At 42.7% G+C, this 21,116-nt stretch overlaps 3 protein-coding genes across 6 annotated transcripts; all 3 read left to right on the forward strand.

Moving 5' to 3' along the window:
• The first annotated feature begins 3,791 nt into the window (after positions 1-3,791).
• Positions 3,792-16,682, forward strand: LOC116930026 (mucin-2). Of its 3 annotated transcripts, XM_045174301.1 has the most exons (9): positions 3,792-3,981; positions 4,082-4,165; positions 6,856-7,010; positions 12,882-13,008; positions 13,080-13,244; positions 13,449-13,627; positions 13,693-15,962; positions 16,017-16,352; positions 16,440-16,682. In XM_045174301.1, exons 2-9 carry the CDS (start codon positions 4,115-4,117, stop codon positions 16,511-16,513), a joined length of 3,357 nt encoding a protein of 1,118 aa, XP_045030236.1. In that variant the 5' UTR covers positions 3,792-3,981; positions 4,082-4,114; the 3' UTR covers positions 16,514-16,682. The 3 variants fall into 3 exon arrangements, with proteins under 3 accessions (XP_045030236.1, XP_032793259.2, XP_032793260.2); XM_032937368.2 differs by having other exon boundaries at positions 13,693-16,352; XM_032937369.2 differs by lacking the exons at positions 12,882-13,008; positions 13,080-13,244; positions 13,449-13,627; ... (1 more) ...; positions 16,017-16,352; positions 16,440-16,682 and adding an exon at positions 7,533-10,282 and having other exon boundaries at positions 3,793-3,981.
• LOC123472561 lies at positions 10,286-12,770 on the forward strand. The gene has a single exon (XM_045174302.1). The coding sequence runs from the start codon at positions 10,286-10,288 to the stop codon at positions 11,252-11,254; it is 969 nt and encodes a 322-aa protein (XP_045030237.1). The 3' UTR covers positions 11,255-12,770.
• Positions 16,683-16,825: 143 nt separating the features above from the next.
• LOC116930036 lies at positions 16,826-18,262 on the forward strand. 2 transcript variants are annotated; one of them, XM_032937381.2, is made up of 2 exons: positions 16,826-17,646; positions 17,734-18,262. In XM_032937381.2, the coding sequence occupies exons 1-2, from the start codon at positions 17,517-17,519 to the stop codon at positions 17,943-17,945; spliced, it is 342 nt and encodes a 113-aa protein (XP_032793272.2). In that variant the 5' UTR covers positions 16,826-17,516; the 3' UTR covers positions 17,946-18,262. The 2 variants fall into 2 exon arrangements, with proteins under 2 accessions (XP_032793272.2, XP_032793273.2); XM_032937382.2 differs by having other exon boundaries at positions 16,826-17,640.
• The last annotated feature ends 2,854 nt before the right edge of the window (positions 18,263-21,116 follow it).

Below are 21,116 nucleotides of genomic sequence, written 5' to 3' on the forward strand. Positions count from 1 at the left end.
AGATTACAAGGGAAGATAAGAACTCGAAATTAATGGAACATCACCGACTCATCGCTCACGAGGAAGAGACAAGGCATTCGCTTAGAGCTGGCGATGCATGAGGTACTGATGCGAGTTGTCCGGCCGCCTCAGCCTTTCGAGAACAATGGATAATTACTAGGGGAGAGAAGCCAAAAAGAGAGAGCTATTATGGATGGTATATTCATCATCGTATTTCCGGCGTCTCCAAATAAAAAATCATGATAAAAAACATTATGTTTTTTTTTGTTTGTTTTTTTTTTGTTTTTTTTTTTGTTGTTTTTTTTTTACAACTTTTTCTTTTTCGTTTTGATGACGGCACATTGAAGCAATCAAAGTCTTTTGATTCTTTGTCCGACGTGCATGTAGAAAGGCGAGAGATAAAAATGAACCAAAGAAAATGGGAAAAAAAAAATTAGAAAAAAATGGAAAGTGTCGTATCGTATGTTGGCACCAAACGCCAAAGTATTCCATCTTTTCCTTATGTTGGCAACTATGTTTGCATTCTCCAATGTCCGCCCTTAAAAGGCGCTAGCTATTGAGATTGAATCAGCGTTTTCTTTTCTCCAAACACGATATAGAAAACGCTACGATGTTGTTCTTAAACCTCTTCCTCGTTCGACTGGCGATAGACTTCGTCACGTCAAAAACCTAAAGCTATGGGCTAACATTACATCGAACTACAGGGTCTCGAATTTAAAAAAGAAGAAAAAAAAAAGTGTCACTAGCTAGAAGAGATGTGTCTATTGTTGCGATTTCGATAATGTATTCAGAGACATAGATAGAGAGAAAGAGACAGAGAAAAAGAATAGGGCAAGACCTCTTTTGTCCGCAGTAGCCGCTATTGGATTGGCCACGGTGAAATAACACATAAACAGGAGAAAGGGGGACTTCTTTTCTTTTTCTTTTGAAGCTATAAGCCCGAAAGAAATAGGCGCCCGAGCGACAGAGCCGGAGAGAGCGAGAGAAAAGATGAAAACGAAAGCTACACCAGCACATCTTTGTCCCAGGGCCTTCAAGGACGGAGAATTGGCCGAAGGAAATCATCAACGACTACACATCATCTCAACTGTGTATACACCCCCCCGAGACATGTTTAGTTAATCATCAGGTTGTCACGTCATGCTCTCTTCCCTCATTCGTTTCATTTATTGGGGTACATCGGTATAAGAGGTTACGCATGTACACGATCAGGCATTGCGTTTTACCTTGAGCCCTCCCCGGTATCTCCCTCCTTTTCGTATACGACTTTTACGAGCATAGTTTCTTATGCACATTGCGTGCATGTGCATGGCTATATGCTTATGGCTTGTGGAGTGATCACGAAAGTCAGTATCGTGAGGGTTTTTCATAGCCAACCACGAAAGAAGTATATGTGTATAAGAAATGAACGCAGTGAACGGAAAATCCAGCGCCATGCCCATTGCCAGTGATGTATCGCTGGATGGGTTGCGTCGTGACACCGCGTCGACCTGTTTCTCAATTGGCTTTTAGTATATGTTGGGCTCTTTTTTTTTATGTCGCTTTTTCTTTCTTTTTTTTTGGTATTTGACGACATGGGTTCACAAATTATGCCTGTCGTGATTTGGCAGATAAGAAGACTATCGGCAGGAAGTTGGAGCAGGCACGCTGGAATTACATAGCCCTACTTGTAGTGTTATTTCACGTGACTCTTAACTGACGGTGTAGAAAAGAAAGCTCTGTTTTTTTTGTTGTTGTTCGCTATAACTTTACAGTTCTTGGAAGTTTGCGTTTGAATTTTAGCCTGACGCAAAATATGATGCACATTCGGAAAAAAGAAAACAAAAATACACAATGTGGTTTTGATGGACAGCAGTGAGTGATGTCGACGCAGACAGGATCGGATCAAGAATGTGTGCGTGCGAAAAGTCACACTGACCAACATTTCAGATGCACGGCTAGGAGTGGTTATCTCGGGGCCATCCTAGAAGAAAGAGCTACCTTGATCGACAGGGGAGGCTTTTGACCCGAATAGCATCACGGACTTTTTATCGTTAAAACCTCCTGTTCTAAAAGTTTTTGGCAACCTGTATGTGACACTTTTACACAACATCCGTTTGGCAGTGTCCGTTTGTGTTATTTTGGCACCGGGTATAGGTCCTAAGACAAGATCCATCGATAAAGTCTTTGTTTGATTTTTGACATGCAAAAGGATATTCAAACAAAATACTGCGAATAAATTTCCTTTAAGAGCAAGAAAAACAAGAAAATAAAAGTTATGTGTAAAGAGGAGTGTATAGATTTATGTATCTCGTGCAACAGCAAAAAATACTGTTGAGAGTAAGTGGTAAGACCAATTACCGACACATGCGAAATGTGAATGGAATTAATTTGCTACGAATTTATAGAGCGAAAGGCGCAATTCAGTTAAATGAGAGATCTAAGGATAACCGAGAAAGATTGCGGAAAACGTCGAAATGGCTTCGGACATACTGTATGGAGAGAAAGCTCGCTTTGATTCCAATGTAAAGAATAGGAAAACAACGATCCTAATCCAGTGTCTTCGTCGGCCACTGTCGTACGCTAATAAACGCAATGACAAACTTGTCCGGCCTTGTTTTTATTTCGCCAAACAAGTGGGGCCGGTTGAATTGAAACAAGATACTCGCACAGAATTACTTGCTGTCAACTTGTTTCTGTATAGAATTGCTGGTTTGACCGGTCGATTACTTCCATCATCACCATCTTCTTCTTCTTCTTGAATGATTAGAAACTTGGGGTCTTAGAAAGTAACTCCAACTCCCCTTTTTTATTTTTGCCTGGCTTTTCTTTGACTCTTACTTTCTCGACAGCTTTTTTTTTATTTATATATTTATTTTTATTTTTTGCGTGTTGTTGTGTGTCCTCTATTTTGGCATCACAAGTGAAAACGAGACTATGTTCAAGAGAGAAAGACGACTGACGGGATGATCAACTACCACGATAGCACCTGCGACGAGATCAACTGGTGCTGAATGCGGGCGCTTGACAGCAATTTAAAATGAAAGGGGGAAAAAAAAAAAAAGACCCACCAACAGCAATAACAACCAGATCACTTCTCATACGCGATGTGTGTCACGTATTTATTACATAATCACCATTTCTCGAATTCTTTCTTTGAAAAAGAAATGAAAAATGGAATAGGAAAAAAACCAAAATGTTTGAGGTACTCTTATTCTTTTCTCCCCCCCTGAGTTGTCGTATTTTCCCCAAATTAGCAAGTCAGATGATGTTGATGGTCGGGCTGGAAGACGAATCAAGGAAAACGTAATCGATCACGTTTTTTTTTTGTTTTGTTTCGTTCCCTCTGCACGGCGCGTCAACACCGTCAGTCAAAATGAAATTAATGTCATCGTTGGGAATGTTTGAAAGAGAGAAAAAGGGAAAAGCTTTCTCCATTTTTCCTTTCAATCTTTTCACGGTGCAATGTAATATATATCCTTACGTGGGAGAGACAGAGTAGGTACGTCTGGCTTGCTGCTTGAGCTTACATAGAGAGTAGAACGCGGGCTTTCCCTTCTTTTCGACCCCCATTGAGAGTGGGACGTTTTTTTGGCTAGAGCTCCCGGTCGAAGCTGTGAGTTTTGTTTTTTTTCTTTCTCAATTCTTAGCAAGAAGAAAACTCCGCCTTCTCTTCTCTAATAACACATCGACTCCTTTGGGCAATGTGTGTATCTTTTGTGTTTCCTCATAAGACGTGAGACCCGTCCCTCCACTTACCACCCCTAAACCACCCATCCTGTTGCAGGTCCTCGACTATATAACAGAGTCGGCTCCGGGTCTTCAGCCGTGGTCACTATCAAACCTTGACTCTCGATTGAGCTTGTGCTTCTTGTCTTGCCCTCCACTATAGTAGCTCGTATTCTGCCGCTAAGAAGCCTGTTGGTTTTGTTTTTCTTTCCTGGCTTTGTTTGTTATTTGTCAACTCGAAGACGTCGTTTGTGGTTCATCGTACCTTCAAACGTAGGTCTAAAATACACACAATTTCATTTTTTTTTCCCCCTCCAAGTTACGCGTGTACATCTACTATCGTTGCTTAATCTAACGACTCGCATTCACATAGAGGGAAATCGCAGGGATCTCCCAGAAATAGAAGATGTCGAACCAGTTTCTAGTGACCATGTGCGCGGTCGTGTTCATCGCTGGGGTAAGTCCACGCTACTTAATTAGTATTGGCTTTTTTTTGTTTGTTTTCCTGTTTTGCACCTCGCCATTTTGAGGCTGATCGGTTTCATATCGTAAAAAGCAGACGGTCATAAAATTGTTACAACCTGATAAGATCAAGCGGATTCAACTTTCTCCCGCACCGTCCGCCGCCATCGCGGCACTTGCTGAACTGGACGGTAGACTGCGATTGCCAAAGAGAGGGAATTTTTTGTTTTTATTTTTGAACGCCCAGCGCAAGTTGTCGGCCTCTTTGAATAGGAGAAAGGAATAGGGAGATTTAAAGAAAGAAAAAAAGTTAGACTGAACGCAAGACACTTTCTTCTGCTTTGAAAATCGGACGGCGCCAGATTCGCGTGGTTGATATTTGTGTTGACGCAATGCCAAAAAAACAAAACAAAAAAGCGAGAGAAAGGAGAAAAAAAAAGAATTACAAAACGAAGAACTCACGGTAATAAATAATGATAGGAGAAAACGAAGGGGTGGGCAAGTTGAACAAGAAAAGTCAGAGGATACGCGGTAACCTATTGTGAAGACTATACGCATTTTTCCTTTTTTCTTTCTACGTGACACTTAACCAACTATCGGCTCGGAAGAGAAGCGAATGGAGCACCTGTGAAAGGGGAGAAAAGGGAGTCCCGTGTAAAGATAGCTGTGAGAAAGAAAGAGAGAGTTCAGGGCGTGAAAGTGGTGGGGTCACGACGTGATTCAACGTTATATACGTACGCCGTCTAAACGCAACATTGCCAGCATCGCAGCCAGGTGTTTTGTTTTTTTTTCCTGGTTTCTGGTTGCAGCCAAAAGCAACTGTTGGTTACCTATAATTTCTCTTGCTGACCCAGTAACTGAGTTCACCGCATCTTGGCTGTAATGGTCGTGGCAAACAACGGGTTGGCGCATGCCAAGAAGCGTTTGTTATTTTTAAAACTGGAAAAACAAGAAATTTCATCAAATGTTTCGTGATAGCTTTTACAGTAATGAGATTCATTTTTCACGGAAGGAGAGACACTGAGAATTTGTATTCTTTTTTTTTCTTTTTCGAACAAGTTCACTTTCTTGAATTTTCTCCTTCTTTCTTTTTCGGCGATTCCATCATTCAAAAAAACAGAAAACAAAAAGAAAATAAGAAAGAAGTAAAAACTTGTTTGAAATGATGGAGCGCGGAAGAGAGAACAAAAGACGTGCTAATCAAGCACACGCCAAACTTAAAAAACCCAGCCCCCCCCCCCCAAAAAAAAACAAAAAACAAAAAACAGAAGAAAGAAAGGGAAACTCAATTTCATACCTACTTATTAATCGAAATGGGCCGATTAAGGCCCATTCTCACTTTGTCGTAATTGTTCGTTTGAATTAGAGAACCGCCTTACCGGTTGTGCGCGACCCAGAAGATTCGTTCGTTTCCCTTTCGGAACCTTGGGGCCATCACAGTTTTTTCTCCTCCTTCCCTCGCGTTTATGTACTGCATATGAAGATGAGCAAAACACACAAAAAAAAGAGAGAGAGAGAAAGGGAGAATTTTAAGAAGGCATAGTGAAAGTGGTTCCTGATAAAAAAAAGATATCTTCAGTCCCTTTCAACTGTCAGGTGTGGTACACAACATGGGCTTTCCCTCTTTATCGACTAGCCATCAGACAGACAAAACACCACCTTTTTTTTTCTGCGCAATTTTTTTGGCCATCAATTGAAAAGGTGAAACCTTCCCTCTCAATTTGTGTGATATACTGGAAGGGAACGGTAATGAAGCCTACTTCAAAAAGAGAATGAATGGAAGCTGGAAAGGAATGAATAACGTTCGTTGGCACCTACATCCAAAACGGATGGTTTGCATGCGTTGCTGCTGGATGACACGGGAGATGCAAAAAAAAAAAAAAGAAAAAAGAAACAAACTTTCCCTCGTAGACATCGGGCCGGTTTGTGTTGCGTTATTATGCTGGCGTTGGTTTGTGCCCTCTCACCGTCTCTACCGTACACGGTGGACAATGACTCGTCGTCGCGATTTCGACATCCACGACAGAGATTGGATGGAGCGCTGCCATGCATCATCTTTAATGTCTTTCTCTATGTGGGTCAGCCACCACTGGCATAGTTGTCGTTGCCAGCAACATTGCCGAACAGTTAATTTTGCGATTCAGCAGAAAAGGCGGAGCGTATAGAAACATGCCAATACAATAGAAGATGGTGACAAGGAACTGGCATCGAGCCATGTCGCTTGCGATATGGTCGACCGTTAATGAAGGGAAAAAAAAAAGGAAATAGTCGTGCAACAATTTGGCTTCGGTAGATCGTTATGTTGGAAAATCTCTAACAGTTCGTTATTTTGCAACGAAAAATGTTGAGATGCGAGAGAGAGAGAGAGGGAAAACGGCATGAGAGAAAGAGGTAATTGGAAACCTTTCTCTTTCTTTCATTTTGAAATTGCACATCGTCTATTATAGCTAAGGGTTTCCCACATCGCCATTTTTTTTTTTGCACATTTAATATGCAGGAACGCACAATTTTGGCACTTGTTTTTATTGCGTGAAAGTCGCGTTCGTTTTATTTTGCGGGTCGCTGAACCGCATTGTTGATGTCATGCATTCGTTGCCGATGTAAGACGCACAATTTTCTAAGGTGTTCCGTCTTCATGAAAATGGAATGCTCATTCTTCGGTCCCGATTTCGGAACTATTTTTAGGGAGTGCGGAGCGCCGCCCTTATGATGAACATGCCCCAAATCAGCAAAATGGAGGTGCAGTGCTCGAAGAATGGCATGAGCGTCGACGTCGAATTTGATTTGCCTTTTGATGGCATCATTTTCAGTAAAGGACACTTCTCCGACCCGGCTTGCAGGTAGGACAGTCACTTCATTTACCGTTTCTTTCTTGTCGATTTTGATTTAGTCTTAAAGCCTTAAGAGGCCGTTTTTTTGCGAAACTTTGCGTCAATTTTGAGAACAACACAAGGAGAAAAAAAAAATGACTTGATTCATTTTGAAAGAAAAAAAAAAGAAACAATGAACCGTCGTGTTCAGCCTTCTCATCTTGCCTGTCACTATCTATTTTGTTTCTATCATGACGCCATTGACATTTCGAAAAGAAAAAAAAAATCGTATAAAACCATCCGTTGTTAGTTTGATACTTTAAAAACCAATGAGCTTCAAGCTTTTAAATCAATCAAACGTTCCTTTCCTTTTCCCATTTTCTGCCTTTACACCCACCATCCATTCTTCCGTTCTTTTTTTTTTCTTTTTTTTTCATACCACGTGAAACTGGACTGCGGTTTTCCGCACAACCAATCCCAACAAAACACACCTTGCGCCCATTCAATTCACCCTCTATCCGCCCAAAAAAAAAAATAACAAACCAAAATCAGGTACGTGGGAGCCAACAGCAATGTGGCACGCTTCAGCTTTGTGGTGCCGATGCAGGGCTGTGGCACGAACAACGAAGCGGACGCGGGCAGCAATCTTGCCTCCAACGTCATCGTCATTCAAAACGATGCAATCGTCCAAGAGATTTGGGATTCAGCTCAGAAGCTCAACTGCCGCTGGACAGATCGCGTTACCAAGACGGTCAGCGTTCGACCGTTGACGATCGACATGCTGGAAGCCGTCGATGCGAAATTCATCAACGCCGATGATGATGCAGTTGATGTCTGGATGGACTTACAGCAAGGCCGCTGGCCAACTTCGAAATCGATCGATTCAGCCGTTCGCATAGGCGAACAGCTTTCACTCGTCGTTGGAATCAGCGATCCATCGGCCGAGATGGATTTGCAAGTCCGTGACTGTTACGCTCATTCTACACCCGAACTGACTGATCCTTCAGCCTTCCGGGTGCAGCTCACCGATACCGAGGGTTGCGTCATGAAAACTAAGCTGTTGGGTCCGTTCAGTAAAGATCGAGCGACCAATGGCCCGTACGCCGGAAGTTTAGTTAAGTGGTCGTCCGTTTCGGCCTTCTCCTTCCCTGACAACATGCAGGTTTTTACCAGCTGCAACGTTGAAATTTGCAAAGGTGCTTGTGAACCGAATCCCTGCCAGCCGGAAAGTGAAAGCCATTCCGATGGCGTTCTTCTACCCGAAGCAGAAACAACTACGGCCAAAGCTACAACGCTTCCGCCAGTTGTTGTCCTCTTTCCAACCGTTCCACCGCCCAGGACTCAAGCGCCTCCAGTAACAGCGGCTGTCACGACTGTTCGCATCACGACTGCACGTGTCACGACGCCAAGCTATAGCACTGCAGCGCCCCCAGCGCCACCAGCTCCGACTGTGGAACGAACACAGCCACCTGTAACGACTCCGCGCTACACAACTCCGGCTCCAACGCAGCCTCCTGTGCAGGACGAAATCCAATTACCTTCGCTCGACTATCTACCTCCATCGTTGGACTATCTACCTCCAGTGCCGGTGAAAGATAAACCAGCCTACAATTCCGTCCCGACTGAGACCGAGCCGGACTGCAATTTCGGCAGCAAGGATTCGCGATGCTTTTTTCCAGCGCAACCCAAATCCACTTTGCCGCCGAAAATCATTCCTCCTACGACCACACTCGAGCCGCCACCACCTCCACCTTCGACCGTTTTAATTACACCTTACGTCTGCCAGCCGGAATCGGGCGATCCTCGCTGTTCGACCTCTGATTCGGCCTCGCAAGCAACAGTTGCTCCGGATAGTTATCCGTCCTCCACATATGTACCAGACAAAATTCCATTGGCCACTGTTCCGCCAGCCACAATTCCGCCAATCAAAATCGCACCGACAACAACTCCGTCAGCCACGATTCCGCCAGCAAGGATTCCGCCTATCACGTTCCTGCCAGTCACATTTCCTCTGAGTACCACGCCAGCTGCCATTCCAACCACCAAGAAAGTGACTTGTTATCAAGGTTCCGGCAATTCTGAATGCTTGGATGCAAATCCTAAAGGTTCCCAGCTACCTGTTTCTCTCTGCCCGCCGGGATCTCTTGATCCAGAATGCATTTTCGTTCCCGGTGGATCAAATGACTCGCCTGTCACCTCACCCACGACTCAACCAACGACTCGTCCAACTATTAGTCGTGTTTCTACCGATAAAGCAGCGATGGAATCAAAGAAAGACGGATCGGTTGATAGCTGGAAAGGCGACCCAGCCACTCATGCCTTCCACATGTTCCATTTCCAGCGGGGAGACGGACGTCGTGACCGTAAAAACCTTCCAAATAAAAAACTCAGACGGTCAGCGGATGATAAAGAAGTAGTCATCGGTCGAGCGGAATTTGCCCAAGTCAGACTTACGCGTTCGGTCAGGGTGTTGCCGGCTGCAATGGCCGTTGAACCAATTTCATCCTCTTTCGAATATTTGCGGCAACCCGAGCAATCTCTGGAACTGAGAGGGAGAACTAATTCGTTGGCGGAGCAAACTTTCTGCGTGACGACTTTCTCACTAGCGGCTAGCGCTGTTCTCATCATCACGGCTTTGCTGGGCCTTATAACAATCATCGTCTTCCTCGCCATCAAATACAGCACTGCCATTAAAATACTTGCGAAACTACGGTCATCCCGCCTTTAAGGGAGTTCTTGCAAACATAAAAAAAAAAAGAAAAAAAAGAAAAGCTATTGATTAACCAAAACAAAAAACAAAACAAAACAAAAACAAACAAAAAAACACAACCAAAAACAAACAGCTGAATCACTACCATCTTCGGTTCGCTAATTCTTCTCCCTCTGTCACGTAATCCAATTTGGGGGCAAATTTGGAAAGTATTCGAATGGCAGTATTGCAATCGACGGGTAGTACGTCAGGTCACGTACTAGAAAGATGAAGAAGGTTTAAAAAAAAAATATATCAAAAAAAAGAAGAGCAAAGCTATGTTTACTGAAGAAGAGTGTGCCCAAGATTTCTAACCAAAACATTAAACCAAAAGTAAAAAAAAATAAATAAAATAAAAAAGTCGAACACGAGGAAACCAAGAAGAAAGAGCGAAGAAGTCCAAGAAAGAATAGGAGCATCCTCACGCTTCTGAACAATGCTTTTGTTGCAAATTCGTATACAACGTTATTAATGACTATACAATATATTCTTAAGTGTAAATGTAGTCAATACAGGTGAGAGATTTATTACAATATATTTACCGAAAACGAGACTAATGAAACGAAATTCCTACGCAAACCATTTTCCTTATTTCGCTGTCAATTTCGATGTTTTTCTGACGTCTAAACGCTTCGCTTTACGGTACCCCGAGCTTGTGTCTGTAACTTCTGTCAACAGCTGTTTTGTGCTTTTGTTTATGATTTTCTTTTTTGTTGTTGCTGTTTTTTGCCACCCGTTTGGTGGCTCTCTGTGGTCTGCAAAAAAAAAAAAAAGATTCGTAAGCAAAAATAGCGGCTCAGCCACGTACCGATTCTCGGTGCCGGGTGACGGTTGCGGGACTGAACCGGTGGCGGGAAAGCAGTGTTTTGGTCACGGCAACGTGCTGATCATTCGGACAGAAACAAATGCTCAAGCATGGGAAAACAGCCACGGCGTTCAGTGCTTATTCGTGCCGGGTTTGCCCACCTCTCAACTACTGGATTCCAAGGCATTATTGATTGAAGTCGACGTTGAGAACGAGGAGCTGCCAGATATTCGTACACAAGTTCTGGTTGGCGGTATTGCTGTCGATCAAAATACTCGGATCAAGATTGGAGATCATCTAATTTTTGTCTTTTACGTTCACGAAGATTATATGGATATGTTTATCAAGAGTTGTTTCGCCTCGGATGGATTGACCAATCGAATTCAATTAACCGACAGTTATGGCTGTCCGCTACGACCAAAACTGATGCAAGCATTCAAACGCGTGGATAATACGCTGCATGCAAGAATGACAGCCTTCCGAATCGCTGAAACGAGCACACTTTCTCTAACGTGCGAAGTCGAACTATGTCGCGAAATGTGCAGCAACCTAACAGCTTGTAGGATGCAGCCTGCTCCGCCAATTTTGGCTACGACAACAAATACTACAATCGCAGGGACATCACCAGAGAAGTCTGTGATTTCTTCCGTTCAGCTCCCGTTCACGAGCACTTCGCCAGTTTCTGCAATATTGGCTATCTCTAGCCAACACGAAACGTGACAATCTCATACGTTTTATCCCGTCCGCCCGACACAAGAATCCGTTCTCTGCCGATCACCATATTCGCAATGCCTTCCATTCTACCGTCAATCCCTGTATGGAGATTAACCGCTATACATTCTGTTCACGCCTTACCAAAGTCGGCTAGAAAGCGCTGCTGTTACAAAAAGGAAATTCAAACGGGAAAATCATTTGCCTTGTGGAAAACGAGAGTCTCTTCGAAAATATAAAAAAAAAAAAATTTATGATAATCTGATCCATTTCTTTTGTGACATTATTGTAGCTTGGCTTGTGCTTGCTGTGCTTCTTAATCGATTACTAACGTTCTCACATCGCTTTCTCAAATCTCTTCAGAGCAAACAAAGAGCAAAAAACAAAATTAGTGTTTTCATTTTATGATGAAGCCATGTAATCACTTATCACCGCCACGTGACGTGAAAGTGCAGTGGCATAATTCCATCAAACAAACCCAACAGAAAAAGATAAATGCTTGTTTCTTCTTTTTTTATTTCTCTTCAATTTCCGTACGTTTAACTTTCCCTGCATTAACTAAATCATCCCTTAATCGAAATAAGAAGAAAAAAAAAACCATTTTGGTTTGATAAAGATGCGATTAGTACTAACTCGAACCCTTTTCCACATCCTTCGCCGACATATTTTGACTTTTTCTTTCTGATGCCGTATTCTATATTCGAGACGTACAATGAGTACAAAAAGATGTTTTTATTTTTGATACGACGTGATGTCCAAAATCCGACAGGGAGAGAAAATAAGGTGTGTCTGTCGAAAGCAATGGACAGGTAGGTAGGTTGGTGAGCCTTCTCCAGCATGTTTCCGTTTTGTTTTGTTTTTTTTTAGCCTCCGCACCAGCCCTCACCGGGTCATTCTGTCTCTCACTACACGCACTTTGATTCATATAGGACTTTCTTGCATGGCATTATTATTATTATTATTTTTCATTCTTGTTGTTGCCTTTACAAACGTCTCAGCAACACGATTTTAAGGAATGTGAAGGGTAACCTAGTGTAGGAGGAAGGAGGACACCCTATAACTATTTGAGTTTCATTGACGCGCTCAACGATCTTTCTTTAGTTTTTTTGGTTTTTTTTTTATCGTAAAACACCATGAGAAGAGTTTTGAGAATTGAAATTATTTCGAAAGGGAAGGTGACGGTACCCCTTTTTTATTTTCAAGGACGTGCAACCGTAGAAAGTTAATATTCAGTGCTTCTAGTAGTTGAAAAAATGTCAAAGTCACGCTTTTCCCCCCACAAAAAATCACGATGACATTGTAAGAACACAAGGATAGCAACACTTTCGCTGGACTTTCTGTCTGTCGTGACGAGAAGACCAAAATAAACAAAAACGAATGTCAGGTTGTCCCTTTCGGTAGTAAACCGTGCATGTGTTGCTTTTCCCATGTAGACTAAAGCCGGACTAAAGCTATACCATGTGCATGCAGTTTACAATTCGACAAGAAGAAAACAATTTCAAATCCAATAAAATGATGCAATGTTTTGTTTGATTTTTTCTTGTACTGCCTCGCATTCAAGGAAGTTGTGAGTCAAATTTTTAGAAATTGAAATTGCAATGTCTCCATGTTTGTTGCGACTTAAATCACTCCCCAGGTACGTGGCATTAGGTAGCAACCGTTCAAAGTATTCATTCGTCATACCAGCCAATGGTTGCGGGACTGCTCTTGCGGACGGCACCCAGTCCAACATCCTCATTTTTCAGTCGGATCCTATTGTTCAGGTAATTAGGCTTGATTTTCAAAGAAATTGACGACTAAAATAATAATGCATTTTTCGGTTGTATTTAATCAGGAAATATGGGATGTGTCACGAAAGGTGAGCTGCCGGTTTTCAGAGAAAATCTCCAAGTACGTTACGTGGAGTCCGTTGACAGTTGAAATGCTCGATGTGCAAAGTAGTGGCAAAACGGGAGAGGTTGACTGTTGGATGGACGTTATGAAAGGAGTTTATCCAGCCGTAAGTAACGCTTTGAATGAATTCGATGTTTCCAATCGTTAGAATACCAAAAACCACAAGTGGTCTTTCGACAAATTTTCGGAGGTTTAACAAGAAGCCCGTCTAATTCGCATAGTTATTAGTAAAGTCAAGTTAAGTCTCAAATCCTGCACATCAAAACTTCTACCACGGAATTTATTCATATTTTCAAAATTGCATCGGCAGACAAAGCCAATTGATGGGAACTTGAAAATTGGAGAAGAATTGAGCCTCATTATTTACCTACGAGATGTATACGGCCTGTACGACATGGCTGTTCGAGACTGTTGGGCGTATGATGATGGTAACATTGACGTGGAATCTACTCTGAAGTTGCAGCTCACTTCAACTGATGGATGCTCCAAGTATTCCATAATGAAAGAAAGAAAATCGATAATTCATTTACTGACTATTGCATTACTCGATCCAGGAAGCCTAAATTGATGCATTTCTGGCGGCGGACGGACCAAGTGGGCGACAGCAATGCCACCCTAGTCACCTATTCCAATATCACGGCGTTCCGTTTCCCAACAAAGAGCGAGGTCTACTTTACCTGTAACATCGACATCTGTGAGGGTTCATGTAACCAGCGAAACTGCGTTGAAGAAGAGTCGCAAATCAGCGTTGTGACCAAACCGCCAACCACCTTTACAACCAGCCGGCCCACTACAACTGTGGCTGTAGTCGTTCAGGCGACGACAGTCGCACCCATTGCAGAGACGTCGACGTCCAGGCTACCGACGAAGCCTTCGGTCGTAGCGACCACCCCGTTCGATTGCACTACGAATCCGTTTGATTATAGATGCCCAACGACAGCTAGGCCCCCTGTCAGTATCCCCAATTGCATCCTAAGACCCGAAGATCCAAGATGTCCCCCAGAATTGACCCAAAGACCATGTTTCCCTGGCGCCTCGTACCCTGGATGCCCACCGCCCCTTACCACTCCTCCTCCTGTAATCAAACCACCGGTTGTTTGTTTCCCAGGTTCCAATGACGCCAGATGTCCTACGACCACCAGTCGACCGCCGGTTGTAACGACACTTCCTCCTCTACCACCACCACCGTTCATAACAACTGGATGCTATCCTGGATCTCCTGCTCCTGGGTGTGTAAGCACTCCTACTCGTGCTCCTTGCTTTCCAGGATCAAACGAGCCAGGATGTCCAACAACTACAAGCCCGCCAGACATCAGCAGTCAATCACCACCTACCTGCTTCCCAGGCTCCAGCGATCCCAGATGTCCTTCTGTGATCCCGCTGAGAACTACGACGTCTCGCCCACGCTGCGTTCCGGGATTGAAAGTCCCTGGATGCCCTGTGACGACTTCAGCTCCTTTGCCCAGCACTACCACTACGACAGAGGTGCCCTCCGTTCCAAATTGTTTTCCAGGATCGAAAAACCCCGGATGTCCTACCATTACTACGACATCTCCGGCACCTACACCATATACGCCGGACTGTTCTCCGGGAACAAATGATCCAAAATGTCCACCGCCAATAACGATCGCTACGACGCTGGCTCCCCCGGTATGTCTACCGGATTCCAAAGATCCTAGATGCCCCACGACGACACAGCCACCTCCGACCTGTTTCCCTTGGTCAGACGATCCTCGATGCCCACCTATCACCACAACTACCACAACTACTACAACTTCTCCAGCCCCGCCAATTTCAACTACAATTCCAACTACAACAACAACAAAACCGCCACCTCCTTGCGTTCCAGGATCGGATGATCCGCGATGCCCTACTGTAAGAACGACGACCATTTCTCCTCCACCGTGTTTCCCTGGATCAAGTGACCCGAAATGTCCAACTGTTGCAACAACAGCTCCTCCTACTACAACTACGGAAATTTATCGCTGTATTCCTGGCTCAAACGACCCAAATTGTCCAAAACCCACAGCATTCACAACCACTACAACCACAACTCGTCCTCCATTTGTTTGCACCCCCGAATCCAATGATCCACGCTGTCCAACAACAACTGTCCCAACAATACCAACTCAGGTTTGTCTACCTGGAACCAAAGACCCACGCTGCCCACAACCGCCTCCTATCTGTACGCCAGGATCAGAAGATCCACGTTGCCCACCGGTAGCGCCTTCAACAACGTCAACAACATCAACAACAACGACCGCTCCACCTCCCATCTGTACTCCAGGATCAATCGACCCCCGATGCCCAACAACCACGACTATCATACCATCTACATCGGCTACAACACAGCGTCCATTTGTATGTACCCCTGGGTCCAATGATCCACGTTGTCCAACCACTCTCGCAACTACAGAGCCGCCATTCGTCTGCACACCCGAATCTAAGGATCCGCGGTGCCCAACAATACCACCACGAACAACCACAACTACAACAACCCCGACCGTTATAACAACAACAACACAACGTCAGCCAATTTGCACCCCTGGATCGAACAATCCAGGATGTCCAACACCATCAACAACGACACAGTCCCCTCCCAGATGCGTTCCTGGGTCGAACGATCCGAGCTGTCCACTAACAGTAGTACCTACAGAGACACCTAATAAATGTATCCCGGGATCAAACGATCCACGTTGTCCGGCTACAGCAGAAACCTTCCCGCCACCTTTCAGATGTACTCCAGAATCGAAAGACCCGCGCTGTCTACCAACAACAACAGTGACAACGCAGCCGCCCCCAGTCTGTGTACAAGGATCAACAGATCCAAGATGCCCTACCACTCCTTCTCCCCCAGTCTGTGTACAAGGATCAACAGATCCAAGATGCCCTACCACTCCTTCTCCCCCAGTCTGTGTACAAGGATCAACAGATCCAAGATGCCCTACCTCTCCTTCTCCCCCAGTCTGTTTACAAGGATCAACAGATCCAAGATGCCCTACCACTCCTTCTCCCCCAGTTTGTGTTCCAAACTCCAATGATCCACGGTGTCCTGCTACTTCAACTACTGCAAAACCAAGGACTACTACACAGACTGTTACAGATATTTTCGTAACCTCAACAACGCGGAAGCCATCGACCGCAGCCTCTGTCGACGATCCTGGTAAACCTGGATGGGAAGGAGCTGATCCCAGATACCACGCATTCCATTCCTGTAAGTAAAAAAAAAAAAAAAAAGTCAAAATTGTTTAACATAGCTGAGGTTCGATTTTTGTTTTAATAATTATACTTGACAATATAGGGTTATACCAGCCAGCACCAAGACCAAGAGGTAACAAGATAAAAACTTCGTCGAAGGCTGCAAGCAACATTTAATTTTTCAATTCACTTTGATTACATAAAATTTCATTTTAACATTGTTTATTCGTCTGCGAACACATGTAAATCTTTGCAAGATTTTTTGGTTCATAATATGGCTACGGCGGTCAGCCAACCTTCTTTCGTGTAAGCCAAATTTTAAATAAAAAGATGCGATATTTCCGAAGTTAAATCTTAAAGCTACGGTATGTCTACTGAGAGTGAGAATTTAAAATGAAAATATAGGGAATAGGAGAGTAAAAATAGATTACAATCTCATACATCTCATCAAGAATCATATGAAGGACAAAGCCAGTTCCGTACCCGATAGCTCATTTCAACATATGCGGATCATGACGCAAGTTACTACTTTCACTTATTTACAGGTACTATTTCTAGTGTTTTGTAAAAAGTTTAACGTTTGATCATTGTCGTCCAGCTGATAGAAAAACTATAAGTTTACTCTATAAAGCAAATCAATAATCTGACTTGTAAAGTTAATGTTAAACTCATAATTTTTAAACGTGAACGGTATAAAATAGATTATTCTGCGTAGGCTTACCATTCCAATAAATAGAGGTAATTTTTGTTGACATGATTGTTGCGGGCATCGTTTCCACCTTCAGAGTTTTCTCCCAGCACTTCCATTCTCAGGTTTTAGGATTTTTTGGACAAATGTAAGAAACCTAAGGTCCTGGTCGTGTTTCTGCCAAGCCACAAAAATTTTTATGTTTTACTAAGAAAAAAATGTTTACGCAACTATTGGAAGAAATGGAACAGCAGTTAAATATGAAAGCGTAAGATTGGGATTTCTGTTTTGTTGACCAACAAATTAAGCGGGGAAAAATGACGATTTCTTATTTTTGGGGTGATCAGGCCTTTGGAAAACAAGGAAAGCAATAGCGGCATTTCTCAGGGAAAAGAGGAAGAGAACAAAGCCGAAGAAAACTCCTCCGTCGCCAAACCTGGTTAAGATGGTACCGGAGCTGTTGATTTTGATCTGGCGTTGGATTACGAAGAAATGGATGCACCTCATTCTGACAATGAAGGAGAAATTAAAGAAGATATTGCGACTGCTAAAAATGAACAACTTCCGCTAGCCAAGCCCAAAGATAACGGTGCCGAATCGTCTGATGATAGTTCAGGTGAAAGTAATGACAATTTTATTGTTCTACTCAACTATTGTTGTTGCCTTCTTACTTTAGTCTAACCCAAATTTGACAATTCAATTCGGTAAGGGCTAGGATCAAACACATTGGAAAAGTTGCGTGGTAGGAGTCGCTCGGAGTTGCCTAGCCCTGAAAGTGAGGACATAGCGCGGAGGCGAGATTCTCGAAAAGGACAGCAGTTTCCCGTCACAGGTCTGAGTAGTTTAGCTAAGACTTACGCTGACGAAGAAGCCGTAGGAGCAGTAGAAAACAGTAAACCGCCAGCCAATCAGACAACTTAGGTCGAAGAAAAAATTGCAGCGGAGATTGTTTTGGCACCTCAGACGAAAGACAACAGTCATCACGCCCAAGAAGGCGCAGCCAAGGAAGCGGTAGAAAAGGACAAAGACAGCGACAACCATTCCAGCAAATATAAACAGACGGTGAATAACACTTTTTGTTTGCCTCAATTGCTTATCTTGTTTTGCCACACAATCAAAAACAAACTGACAATTTAAAAATCAGCAAGATTTTATACAATTTCTTTGTGGGTATTTTACCGTCGAAAACTTTGAAGTTACTTGACCCTGAAGTCAAATAATACACTGATGAACAAGGATCTTTGTTTACTTTGTTAATAGATTGACACTAGAAGGAACAAAACATATATACAAAATTAGTTATTAGATTTGTGTGCTACAATTTTGTAGGTATATCACCATCTGATTCTACTTTGGGTTTTGTTGCTTCCTGCATGAGTTCATGTAATTGATAAACCTGGTCATCCTTGAACGATTCTAGTTCTTCTTGCGTAAGGTGTCTCCCTAAGATAGGTGAATTCTTTTTCAATTGGCTCACACTTAGCTGTTTAGATAGAGTGACAGCCTAATCCTGTTCCATTCACAGTTATTAAGATAAGACCTCGAATGTTTTTTTGTTTGCTTTTTACATTACCACCCATCCAGTCATAAATGGATTTATTTCATGTGGCTGGCATTTCCTATGGCGCTTGAATTCATCTTTGACATACTACAATAAACATAAGGAAAAACGGGTTCGTTGGTTCATGTACAGTATGTATCCTGCACAAAAATCCGAACACCGATTAAATTTTTTAAAGCCACCTATTGGCGGGGTAAAGGGTTTTTTGTTTGTTTTTCTTTAAGAGGGAGGGTAGACGGGGTGATGGACACATAGGGCAGGGTTGGGTAAGTCTAGACATTTTTTTTATGCCTTAAGGTATTACGCTTTAAGGCAAGTAACAGGTCGGGACATTTTTGCAACCCCCAGGGTGGTGTGTTTTTTTTAAACGACAGTTGGAAATGTTGGACTTAGGCTGTGTAATACTCCTTACCCAAATAAATTATAGAGCTGCCTGTGCACAATTATTTCGATACCGATGGCATATGTGTAGAGCCTCTGATTGCGACGCCTTGGATCAGTGTTCGAATCCCAAAAAGGATTTGCAAAATATATGGTATCATTATAATATTCTTTATTCGAATTTGCTGGGAATATTAATTTCTCTAGAAAGAAGAAGATTATTATTTTTAAAATTATTTAATAAACAAAAAAAGCATATATTGCTCGATGAAAATTTATTTTATATGTGAACGAATTTTTCTCGAAAGTTAACAATATTAACTCATCACCTCATCTGGAATCGAACACCGATCTCCAACACCACATTCAGAAACGCTACACCTACGCCATTGACAGCAACGTAAACATTTACAGGCAGCTGGAACATGAGCTTAATTGTTTCGGTAAGCAACATTACCATGCCCAAGCCCTAAATTTCCAACTGTCGTTTAAAAAAACACACCACCCTGGGGGTTGCAAAAATGTCCCGACCTGTAACTTGCCTTAAAGCGTAATACCTTAAGGCATTAAAAAAATGTCTAGACTTACCCAACCCTACCCTGTCGTGTCCATCACCCCGTCTACCCTCCCCCTTAAAGAAAAACAAACAAAAAACCCATTACCCCGCCAATAGGTGGCTTTAAAAAATTAAATCGGTGTTCGGATTTTTGTGCAGGATACTGTACAGTATCCTGCACAAAAAGGTGAACACCGATTTGTTTTGAAAAAGCCATCTGTGGGTAGAAAATATTAATAGTATACCTTTTTAAGGAGAGGTAGGGTGGTTTTGGCGCAAAATCATCATAAGGGGGGTTGAGTAATGTCAGTCCAGACACCTTTTTTTTTGCCCTAGGTATTAAATGTCTGGAAAAGTGTAGACTCGGTAGACTCCCCTACCCCCCGGCTAAGTAGAAAAATTTTTGCAATACAAAATAGAGTCTTTCCATTACTTGTTATTGTCATTATCGGGTCGGGTAATCGGGTAGCATATGGAAACACAAAATTATTTTATCAGTATGCTAGCTGATAGTTATTAAATTGTTAGTGGCTTGTGGGATACGTTTCCATCGGCGACGCGGGAGTTCCGCGTTAAAAGCTTGTATGCGTTAATATTAGTCAGAGCAAATCTAACTAATGAATATAATTAAATAAAAAATTTTGATGAGATATATAATATTTAAAATTTTGAAAAAAGTATTTATATGCGATTAATGATTATTTAATTGCAAACAATTACACTGTTTTCACGAACGCAATAATTTTGTAAACAGTTGTCTCATACAAGTCTTGAACGCGGATCTCCCGCGTCACCAACGGAAACGTATCCAACAAGCTACTAACAATTTATAAATAACTGCTAGCATACTGATAAAAATAATTTTGTGTTTCCATACGCTACCCGATTACCCGACCCGATAATGACAATAACGAGTAATGGAAAGACTATTTTGTATTGCAAAAATTTTTCTACTTAGCCGGGGGGTAGGGGAGTCTACCGAGTCTACACTTTTCCAGACATTTAATACCTAGGGCAAAAAAAAGGTGTCTGGACTGACATTACCCAACCCCCCTTATAATGATTTTGCGCTAAAACCGCCCTACCTCTCCTTAAAAAGGTTAACTATTAATTTTTTCTACCCAGAGATGGCTTTTTCAAAACAAATCGGTGTTCACCTTTTTGTGCAGGATACTGTACCATGTTGGGTTAAAGTAAAGCAGGTTAAATATCTATACAAATGTTGCAAGTACTACCCTCTATTGTCGCATTTTATAACTATACATGTTTCCCCTTCTGTATAATTTGTATTTCCACCCCTAGATGACTGGTCGATCTGGAGTCGACCATAACTCTCCTTGAAACTTAAAGAGGGGAGTCGGGATTTGGCCCGACCCGACGTCCAACAGGACGTTATAAGAGGTGGCTTTGCTTGAAGCTGGCTAGCCTCGCGGAAGTCCTTAAGAAGGAGCCTTGTGTAAACTGGCTACCCTTCACGTATTCGGTTTGTAAATAGTAATTAAGCATTATCCCTGAGAGATTTACCTTGGTAAAGATGGAAGGCTATGCCGTGGTTATGGGCCCCAAAATGTTTATTGTTTCCCCAGGGATTCCA

The sequence above is a fragment of the Daphnia magna genome, linkage group LG5, assembly GCF_020631705.1.
Source record: "Daphnia magna isolate NIES linkage group LG5, ASM2063170v1.1, whole genome shotgun sequence".
NCBI classification, from domain to species: Eukaryota; Metazoa; Arthropoda; class Branchiopoda; order Diplostraca; family Daphniidae; genus Daphnia; species Daphnia magna.

Excerpts from the sequence above, each read along its gene's own strand:
- LOC116930026 (XM_032937368.2), top strand. The coding sequence starts at position 4,115 with ATGTCGAACCAGTTTCTAGTGACCATGTGCGCGGTCGTGTTCATCGCT. Across the intron at positions 4,166-6,855 it reads CGGTCGTGTTCATCGCTGGG|GGAGTGCGGAGCGCCGCCCT; the intron begins GTAAGTCCACGC and ends AACTATTTTTAG. Across the intron at positions 13,628-13,692 it reads TCAACTGATGGATGCTCCAA|GAAGCCTAAATTGATGCATT; the intron begins GTATTCCATAAT and ends TACTCGATCCAG.
- LOC123472561 (XM_045174302.1), top strand. The coding sequence starts at position 10,286 with ATGAAACGAAATTCCTACGCAAACCATTTTCCTTATTTCGCTGTCAAT.
- LOC116930036 (XM_032937381.2), top strand. The coding sequence starts at position 17,517 with ATGGATGCACCTCATTCTGACAATGAAGGAGAAATTAAAGAAGATATT. Across the intron at positions 17,647-17,733 it reads TGATGATAGTTCAGGTGAAA|GGCTAGGATCAAACACATTG; the intron begins GTAATGACAATT and ends CAATTCGGTAAG.